This window comes from Brachionichthys hirsutus, chromosome 5, assembly GCF_040956055.1.
Source record: "Brachionichthys hirsutus isolate HB-005 chromosome 5, CSIRO-AGI_Bhir_v1, whole genome shotgun sequence".
Lineage (NCBI taxonomy): Eukaryota > Metazoa > Chordata > Actinopteri > Lophiiformes > Brachionichthyidae > Brachionichthys > Brachionichthys hirsutus.
The window spans coordinates 13,708,236-13,718,424 of NC_090901.1; the positions used below are offsets into that span (position 1 = coordinate 13,708,236).

The 10,189-nt window shown below is 45.0% G+C and overlaps 2 protein-coding genes across 2 annotated transcripts; both read right to left on the minus strand.

Annotated features, from left to right (window-relative positions):
- Positions 1-857: 857 nt before the first annotated feature.
- Positions 858-2,365, minus strand: LOC137894325 (interferon-induced transmembrane protein 5-like). The gene is made up of 2 exons (XM_068739806.1): positions 2,159-2,365; positions 858-1,079 (listed from the first exon to the last, which is right to left on the minus strand). Exons 1-2 carry the CDS (start codon positions 2,363-2,365, stop codon positions 858-860), a joined length of 429 nt encoding a protein of 142 aa, XP_068595907.1.
- Positions 2,366-4,177: 1,812 nt separating this feature from the next.
- Positions 4,178-5,961, minus strand: LOC137894168 (dispanin subfamily A member 2b-like). Its single transcript, XM_068739643.1, has 2 exons — positions 5,724-5,961; positions 4,178-4,441 (listed from the first exon to the last, which is right to left on the minus strand). Exons 1-2 carry the CDS (start codon positions 5,913-5,915, stop codon positions 4,289-4,291), a joined length of 345 nt encoding a protein of 114 aa, XP_068595744.1. The 5' UTR covers positions 5,916-5,961; the 3' UTR covers positions 4,178-4,288.
- Positions 5,962-10,189: the final 4,228 nt, after the last annotated feature.

The window sequence follows — 10,189 nt, forward strand, 5'->3', positions numbered from 1 at the left end:
TAAATCAGAGGAGCGGCGTGACCTTGTTCCTGTGTAGCGTTAGCTGTGACGTGGCTCCGCTAATGATACTTCTGCTTGTACGAGTTTTGTGTTGGCAGTTTTCTGTTACTTTGAATAATTGTATAATAAAGACACATGATTATGTAAGATTGGTCTTTAATTATTTTACCAAGGCCTTGGGGCTTCAGTCATCCAAGTAGAACAGTTGGCTGAGTGAAGCCAAGAAGGGTGAATACATCGCGTTTATATAGGTACACAGTTCAGAACAGGAAACAGGTGTTATACAAGGGACAATGTGAGAGGAAGTCATAAATTCCAAGTATCAATACGGAGATGCAGTCCATGAACCTTTACCACAAAACTTAGCTGCATACGAGGGTCTTCTTCCTGTCTAGCAACATTGTTTTTTCATCTTATCACACCTTTGCAGACAGTTATTTTCCTACTACCGTCCCTGTAGGTCAAAGTTACTTAGCATTGTTTAATCGCCACTTAATGATTATTTGATTGATCTTACAATTATCGATTATGTAATTGTTATTATACTTAGGAATTACTTTATTGCCAATACAGTTTCAACCCAGAACACAGCAATGTGACATTTCATGTCCCCGTCCTGAACACCTGAACACCTGCCATGTGACTATGGTCTATTGGGATTGAGATGCTGAGCGCATGACTGGTTTTCTATTTAAGGAGCAATTAGACCTTCATCGCTTTGTTTTGACTGACAAAACTTCTGTTGGGACAATCACATCAGCCCCCCCCTCCATCCGATTCCAATCGATCCGCGCTCCTGGTTTGTGTGAATGGGATGGACTTGAGGTCTGATCAGGTCTTTGTTTTTTCTCCTCCTTCTACCAGCTGAACAGTTGCATGAAGTTTTGGAAGCCGTACTCGCCGAAGAAGTCGAAGGAGCCTTGGGATGCTCCCAGATGGACGAGCAGGAGGACAAGCAGGACGATGGCCAAGAGCGGGATCAGCAGGTTCCAGCCGGCGGCCAGGATGTTGTACCACTTGGCCTTGTCTGAACACTCCTGGGCCAGCTGCAGGTTGCCCTGGGTGGTCTGGTCCCGGGCCTGCACGTGCATGCAAATCACACATGATTACACGCGGCACAGCTTCTGGCTTCTTCACAATGTTATGTGGAAATCAGAAAATGAGTTTTGGTGTAATTATGGAAAATGTTCAAATGGAAAAAGTGATAAAAAAAGACTTTTTTCTTCAAGACATAAAAGCTGGATGCTACTGATAAGTAATTTCTTATATTTAGTGTCTCCCCTCGTGTAAATGTAAATAGTGGAAGCCTAAAATCACATTTTCGGGGCAGATTATTCTCTATTTGTTTGTTTTAGGCTGTGCGAGGGCGTCGTGATATGAAAACCATGAGCTGCTTCTAAGTGTGTCCATAAATGTTGTAAGCCCAGTCATTCTGCAGCACTCTCTAATTCCCCGTGAGGACTCGCCCATTAGGAAGATGCCAATTGCACCCATTTTTAACTCCAGTCGCTGTCTTTGATTTGAGTCCTGAACCAATACTGGGCCTGTGGTCCAGATCTGTGACCCATGCAGGCTTATAAAACACCCAACAAAAAAGAAAGGGGGGTAATGTGCTGTTTTTGACATTTTCCATAATTGCACAAGCACTATTTTCACAACTCATCGGAAGGGTGTGGCACGAAGCAGCCGAGCTAAGCAGGCAGGTGTGGGCTAGTTCGGTATTGGAATAAGTTTCTTTTCTGCAGAAATGATGCAACACAAGGCACCTTTGCTCTTGTTTGCCAGTTGAACTTACAGCCATGCCAACGCGTCCATTGTTGTAATGCTTTTCCTGCCAACTCAGCCCACAGACTTTCAGACATTTGAGAAAATGTCCCAGATTCCGAGAACAGTTATACAAATGAGATTCCGGCCCGTCCGAACCCGTGCACCAATCAGACAACGGCAGGGACAGTTATGAACATTTAAAAACGGTGTCAAAGGAACCCACACTTGGCTTTAACCACATAAAACCTCAGCTAATAAAACAGCAAATCCAGTTTCACGTTGGCCCGAGGAGCTGATTGGTCCAGTTTGCAGTTTGGTTCTTCTGGAACATAACACCTTAAATCTTAAATTCAAGACTGACACAAGCATTAAAATAAGCTCAAGACCTCACCTTGATGGAGTAGATGAGCGCCATGAACCCCAGGCAGCAGAAATTAACATATAAGGTGTTGCACAGAGACCAGACGAGATAGTCCCGGGGGGGGTTCTTGCAAGCGTGGCCCATGTTCACCGCCGTGGATCCAGCTGGCTTGTGAGCCAACTTGCTGCTGGTGAGCGGGGTGCAATCTGAGGGGAAGTTGTAGGAATGGTTGTCCATGATCAGCCAGTGGGTCCCCGAACCAGTTGCTCTCACGGATATCTTTGGAAAACAGTGCCGCCGCCCCCGCGCCCTGTCTGAAAGGCTTATAAAGGCCACTGGAGAGAGAGGTGGCCCAAAGGGCAGGGTCCTTTAACGCACAGCAGGTCTGTCATTATGCGGTCAGGCCAAAAACAGACCAAAATAGAGACAGAGAGAGAGACAGAAACCCATGTAGGAGAAAAAGATGGCAAACAGATGCAGGGCTCCACCTCCAGCCCCCCCCCCCCCCCCCCCCCCCCCAACACCTCATAGCTTCAGGGGTCCAGGGGGAGCAGAGATATTCAGTCACCACCATCCTGTTTCCGAGTCTGCTGGGGGGGGATGAAGGTGGGTCTTGGTCTAACTTAATAAATCACATTAATAAAGGGGTTTGATATGCAAAATGTCTTCTGGAGCTGAACCAGAATGAGGTCAGGAAAAGATATTAAATGTAAACATTGAAAACCGCATTTAGGGATTCAAAAATCAGTCAACTAGAACCTTTTGGTGCTGATCCAGATCACCGTGTGGACAGTGTAAATCCAATTAGTAGGGGAATGAGCTGCTTGGTGGAGGTCTGCATTCTCTGAGTGCTTTTCTAGTTTTATATTAGCAGTGAACTTTATCACTTTAACGCATTCATTACTTTTCATCGTTAAATCAACACATTTTCTGTAAAAGAAGGGAATCAGAATCAGAATCAGAATCAGAAGTGGTTTATTTCCATTGTCAGTGAGGGTTCACAGACTAGGAACATTGCTCGGTGAAGTCGTGCTACATCTAACATTAAGGACAAAATACAAAGACCATACAGGTACAGACATCAACAGCAGCCGGAGTGGTTACACAGATGTGTACTAGCAGCAGTAAACTAGCGTCATCACGCAGTGCAAATGGAAAAGTGCAAGTTGTATTCAGGAGTCCGGTTCAGAATTATTAAGTGTTCATTAGTCGTACGGCTGAGGGAAAAAAGCAAAGAAGAATAAATAAGAGCAAACAGGATCCAGGATCTTGATTGAAGGCAAAATCTTAAACCTTCTGCAGAGCTCAAGTCTAGTTTTCCTGCGAGTTGCCTTCCTTTCGATGCAACACACACAAAGTTTCCTAATCGTGACACTTGCTTCAGCGCATCCTCTCCTGCCCCACCTGCTTCTGTCTCTCATGCTACAGTCACCTGTATCCAGGCACATCTTTCAATAAACAGAAATCAAAATACCTTTGGAGTCTGAAAAAATAAAAATAAAGGACGCAAATCTTTATCGGGGTCTGAAGTTCATTTTTTGGCAGTACTTCTAGTTTCACATGAATATGTGAAGTATTTTAATCAGCAACAAAAAAAACAGTCAAAAAGTGGAGAACGTTCCTGATTATGTTCCTCATCAAGATCACATGCAAAACTCAGCGGAATCGAAATCCCTCGCTCTCTTTCTTATGATTATTCGATTTTTGGGAAGTTTCTATGTGAAAAAAGAAATTCGGATTCCTTTGAGTGTTACTGGAGGCCATTCAAATTTAAATGTTCAAATAAAAGTGTAAAAATCTCACATCGAGATACATGGATGTGAAAATACCTAGCCCCACCCCCCACACACACACACACAAACGTGTGAAGACGGGGAAGAAACTTTCTCAATGCCAGGGGAAACTTTCCGAACTTACACAACGGAGAAGTCATGCAACGTCCAACAGTTGTTCTAAACTGTTTCACACAAATTGAGGAAACATCGAGTTTGTTTCATGAAATCAAACCTTTCTAAAATGAGCGACAAGAGGCGGATGCATTTAATGGATTTAAACTTTTTAATGTTTTTAATAAACAGTTGAAACAATCCTTGCAGGTCATTGTAGTTTTATGATCAGCTTTGGGTTAAAAAAAAAAAAAGAAAATGTCACCAGTGAAATTCATGTGAGGTAACTCAACCTGATACAAGTGACAATAAGAAACACGAGGAACAGAACAGCGCCCAGCGCGCTGGCCCAGATGTTGAAGCTGCGGGCCTTGGAGCCGTAGTGTCGCACCCCCTCCATGTCTCCGATCCACTTCCGGTCTCTGGCCTGTTGGAACCAAACAAGTAGATTTTAATACTCTGACCCAAAGTTGAGTATCTCACAAGCCTCGATTGCTTTCTTGTATACTCGTTATTTTATTTGAGATTAGATCGAATCTAAAATCTTAGATGAGAATATTCCGGTTTGTCCCGCCAGACAGAGGCGGAGGAAGACAACAGGGAGACGGGTGGACGGACGGGACAGAAGAAGCCAGAGATAAATGTCTGCACACAAACTAGTTTGATGCCGCCACACAAGTTTATCGTTTATATTTTTAATGTCTGCTTATATCTCAAATTTTGAACACTTAACCCTTTAACGCCTGAACCATGAAATATTTACCAGAAAAATCTAATTTTCGGACGAACAAGATCTTGATGGAACCTTCTGAGAAATGCAGCAAAACAAATTAGCAAACTTGAATTCATGCGTTTCCATTTGTATTCATACATTTTGTTCTTTCCGCATGGAAAATGCAGATGCGTGCGTTTGATTGTATACTTATTGTATATATATATATATGTGTGTGTTTGATTGGATACATCAGGTTTTTTAGGGGGAAAAATATCAATCTTACGATGCAGAAATCTCAAAATCCCAAGTTTATAATAAAAATGATGGACTCTGCTTTAAACGCGTGATAAGCATCGTGGATGTGGAATAAGCATCGTGGGTGTGGAATAAGCATCGTGGATGTGGAATAAGCATCGTGGGTGTGGAATAAGCATTGTGGATGTGGAATAAGCATCGTGGATGTGGAATAAGCATCGTGGGTGTGGAATAAGCATCGTGGATGTGGAATAAGCATCGTGGGTGTGGAATAAGCATCGTGGATGTGAAATAAGCATCGTGGGTGTGAAATAAGCATCGTGGGTGTGGAATAAGCATCGTGGATGTGGAATAAGCATCGTGGATGTGGAATAAGCATCGTGGGTGTGGAATAAGCATCGTGGATGTGGAATAAGCATCGTGGGTGTGGAATAAGCATCGTGGATGTGGAATAAGCATCGTGGATGTGGAATAAGCATCGTGGGTGTGGAATAAGCATCGTGGGTGTGGAATAAGCATCGTGGATGTGGAATAAGCATCGTGGGTGTGGAATAAGCATCGTGGGTGTGGATGATGCTCACGGCGGGGATGAGGAACGTTGGAAAAGCTTCCTCCAGCTTTACCTGCTCTTTCCAAGAATTCCCATTTGCGGCTGCAGGACGGCGCTAAACCTCTCTTTGCATTTTGTAACGGATACTACCGGAACGTGCGCGTGAACGATTTACCTTGATGGACTCACCTTGATGGAGTAGATGAGAGCCACCAGTCCGAGGCAGAAGGGGTTGGAGTAGACGAATGTGAAGATGGACCAGAGGACGTGGTCTCGGGGGGCATCGGCGGCGACGACGTACTGGACCCCCGCGGGTCCGGACTGTCCCGGAGCCCCTCCCTGGTACTGGACCCCCGCAGCGGGCTGACCTGGAGGATTCATGGATGTTTTCTCAGGTGGAGTTTTGTCTGTGCAGAGGGCTGCATGGCTTCCTTTTGTAGCCGCGTGTAGTGAGTACAGACCTGCCCCCCCCCCCGCCCCCGCCGCGCAACAAACCGGTTGCACAAACCCAAACCATCCCAATCACGTCGACGGTTGGCCCTGAAACAATGCTCCACTAGGATCTTTCACAACGATGTAAAGCAGAAGCCGGGATGACCTTATCGCATACCTGTCAACCTCCAAGGCTCCATGGCCTTACAAACCGTTGACTTTTTCCTTACAAAATACAAAATAATCTTACACCATATTTTTTTTCAAATGCGTTTATGTACATGGTTGGACATTATTAATTATGATACAGTTTGGCATTTGATATGTTAACTAAACTAAAATATCCATTAATAATGCTTGTAATTAAATTTTTTAAATAAGAATGGATATTTCGAGAAAGAAAATCGTTAGCATTTTTATTTTTGTAAACCAAACTTAAATATCGATCAATGATGCTTGTAATTTAAATTTCAAACAGGGACAGAAAAATACAAACCTTTGCTGGCTTGTGATTGGGAAACATGTTTTTCACGTTTCTTGATACTCGGTGCAGACCGGATGGGACTGCAACAGTTCGTGTTCGTAATTCCTACTCTGCAGGGAGTCAGTGAAGGCATCCGGGGAGGAGGGGCGGTGTGTGTGTGCGAGCGTGAGCGTGCTCCCGCGGGGAGGGGGAGAGTATATCTGTTTCGTTAGCGGCGCGGTTACCGATTAATAAAAGCTTGTTCTGAGACCCAGCTCGTCCTTATTTCAGCGTCTGACGGACGCTACAGTACCCATCATTTTCAAATTTGCGTTTTCCCGTACAGATTTCCTTCTACGCCGTACACGTCTTAAAATGCCTAAAAACCGTACTTTGTACGGCAAAAACGTACTGGTTGACAGGCAGTGACGTGCGGTGGGGTTCGTGTCTGGTGAGGCACAGTCAGATTTACAAATAAATGAACCTACAGCTTGTTCATCATTTGATTGGTAACATTTAACGTGTTTTGTTTAAAAATTCGTACCAGCATTTTTTACATATTGTCACAAACCTGGCTCATCAGTTTATGACAAAAAGGGGAGACCACACATAATCTGCATATTTACAAGAGATTTAATAAAATTATTCAACTGTGCGTATCAGTGTGCGTGCAGCGTTGGATGTGTGTGGGTGCGTGTGTTGATCAGTTAAAGTTTAATTGATGTTTAACTGTTAAACACATGTTCTGAGACGCGTCTGTGTGTAGGTGAGGGGGGGTGTATGTGAGTGGGACACGCTGCTCCACGACACGGAGCGAGTGAGTGGGTGAGAGAGAGAGAGAGAGAGAGAGAGGATGTGGATGTGGATGATTTATGTACGAAGGACTTTCAACAGAAACAAGCCCGCAAGGGCTTTTTTGAAATGCTCCTCTTAGACAGGGTGTTTGACTTTATTTGTACTGTAATACATGCTACTGTGTGACTGTACTTGTACTCTAACATTCTATCTAATAAATATATTCATTCATTCATTCAGAGAGAGAGAGAACGGAACGGAACGGCAGAGATATGCCAGCGATGGAGGAAAAGCTGGGCTTCATTTGTCAGCTTATGTTCTCCAGAACGTTACAGAACACTCGTTCCCATCTAACAGACTCTCTGTCAGGCCCAGTCCGCCGCGGTTCTGCTCGAATCGGTCCCGCAATTTGACCATGAATACGCGCGGTCGCTGCTCGTGTTTGGAGGGGCAGGAAAAGCAGAAAACACGGGTTCTTGCTTGACATCCAGACAGCCAGCGCTTCCGTGTTTACAAGCCCGTCTCCAACGAGCGGATCAGCTGATGAGGGCGAGCGGATCAGCTGGCGCTGAATCACTCATGGGTCTCCTATGGGCTGAAGGCCGTATTACATGTGGCCTCATTCTGCAGTATTTTAATGCCGCTGAGCACAAGAATACGTGACGCACTAATTGTATTATTAAAAATGAAACAATCATAAAATATATAATATAATATCACTGATGTTATATTATATATTATATTATTTTTATATGATTTTTAATAATACAAATACATGATTTTTATATGATTTTATATGATGACAGGTGAGGCTGTGCCTCCCCTGCCTCCCCTGACTGCACGTCACTGTTGACAGGTATGTTATCGTGACCTTCTCTCGAGCAACAGAAGGATCAGAATCGCCTGATCGCCTGATCGATCCCCTCAGGCAGGAGGCTACGGTCCATCCGGACCAGAACCTCCCACCACAAGAACAGCTTCTTCCCCTCCGCTATAAGACTCATGAACAATAATTAATTCTGTCTCTTGAACATTCATAACTGATAACTGGCACTGTTCACTTTGCACTGCGCGATTACGCTAGTTTTAATGCTGCTAATACACATTTGTGTATCCATTCCTGCTGCTGCTGTTTTGTGATGTGTCTGTACTTGTATGTTTTTTGTATTTTGTCATTACTGTTACATGTAGCGCGATGATTCTGATGATTCTGATGATTCTGATATTTAATATCATTTCATTCTGGGATAAACGTCTCTTGGGCCTCCTTCAGAACGGCCCTAAAAATACACCTTTCAGGGGGGCAGAAACGGAGATAGTCATCACGACTCTCTCCGGATCAACTCCCCCCCCCCCCCCCCCCCCTATTTGTCCACCTACGTTGTACATAGTATATGTCTTTTTAATTTATTGTTATTTTATATCTGTGGAGTAATTTATTTTTAATGTATTGTTCTTTTGCAACAAGTTAGTAATTTAATATTTGTTTTATTTGTATTGTTAAATGTCGATGATTTATGTAGGAAGGACTTTCAACGGAAACAAGACCGCAAGGGCTTTTTAGAAATGCTCCTCTTAGACAGGATGTTTGACTTTATTTGTACTGTAATACATGCTACTGTGTGACTGTACTTGTACTGCTCTAACATTCTATCTAATAAATATATTCATCATCATCATCCTTACTTTCACTTTAAAGTTGCCAAATCAAAAATGTTCCTTACTTTTATTGAAGTAGTTTTTTTACTTTTAGTTTCATTTCTCAAGTAATGAAATCAACCACCACCAGTTATAGGAGGCTCCTCCCCCTTCCTAACCTGCAAAGAAAACGAAAAAAGACTGAAAAACACAAGGAAGACGTGAGCGTGTCAGGCGGTGTGTGTGTGTGTGGTTGTGTGAGGTTGCGTGCGTGTGTTTGTGGAGGGCGTGTTTTGTGAACATAAACAAACCGAAACTTGTTTTTTTTTATGCCAGAGAGGCAAACATACAAATTCTGATCAAATCGTCTTACCTGACAAACGAGTTCATTTTGGGCCACGTGTCCCGGTAACGGACAAAGGGGTCCGTCACCGGGACACGGGTCGTGCCGGAGCCTGTCCCAGCAGTCAATAGACGAGAGGAGGGAAACACCCTGGACAAGTTCAGACAAACTCTGCACACCTGTACGGACAATTTAGCGCCACCAATTCACCGAAGCTTGTCCTCTTGTCTCCACAGAGAGACGGCGGGGACTCAGCCCAGCAACCTTGAAACCATGTTTAGTTTCTCATGGCGTTCAGACGCTCGCGGTGTCCTCAGAACCGGACACGCCCTGTCCTCAGAACCAGACACGCCCCGTCCTCTGAACCCAGTCTCCGGACACTCCCTGTCCTCAGAACCGGACACTCCCCGTCCTCAGAACCCAGTCGCCGAACACTCCCTGTCCTCAGAACCCAGTCTCCGAACACTCCCTGTCCTCAGAACCCAGTCTCTGGACACTCCCCGTCGTCAGAACCCAGTCGCCGAACACTCCCCGTCCTCAGAACCAAACACTCCCCGTCCTCTGACCCTAGTCGCCTGACACTCCCCGTCCTCAGAACCCAGTCGCCGAACACTCCCCGTCCTCAGGACCCAGTCTCCGAACACTCCCCGTCCTCAGGACCCAGTCTCCGAACACTCCCCGTCCTCAGAACCCAGTCGCCGAACACTCCCCGTCTTCAGAACCCAGTCTCCGGACACTCCCCGTCCTCAGAACCCAGTCTCCGGACACGCCCAGTCCTCAGAACCCAGTCTCCGGACACTCCCCGTCCTCAGAACCCAGTCTCCAGACACTCCCCGTCCTCAGAACCCAGTCTCCGGACACTCCCCGTCCTCTGCTTCTTCAGACAGATAAGACAACCTTCACTACAGTTTGTTACGAGCTGAATAGAGGCTCTTTGTCCTGTCTGTCTCCTGGTCCTTGTGTCCCACACACCCCTCCTTCGCC

Coding starts and splice junctions, on each gene's coding strand:
- LOC137894325 (XM_068739806.1), bottom strand. CDS start 2,365: ATGGACAACCATTCCTACAACTTCCCCTCAGATTGCACCCCGCTCACC. Junction 1,080..2,158: donor CGCTCATCTACTCCATCAAG/GTGAGGTCTTGA, acceptor ATGCACGTGCAG/GCCCGGGACCAGACCACCCA.
- LOC137894168 (XM_068739643.1), bottom strand. CDS start 5,915: ATGAATCCTCCAGGTCAGCCCGCTGCGGGGGTCCAGTACCAGGGAGGG. Junction 4,442..5,723: donor CTCTCATCTACTCCATCAAG/GTGAGTCCATCA, acceptor TGGTTCCAACAG/GCCAGAGACCGGAAGTGGAT.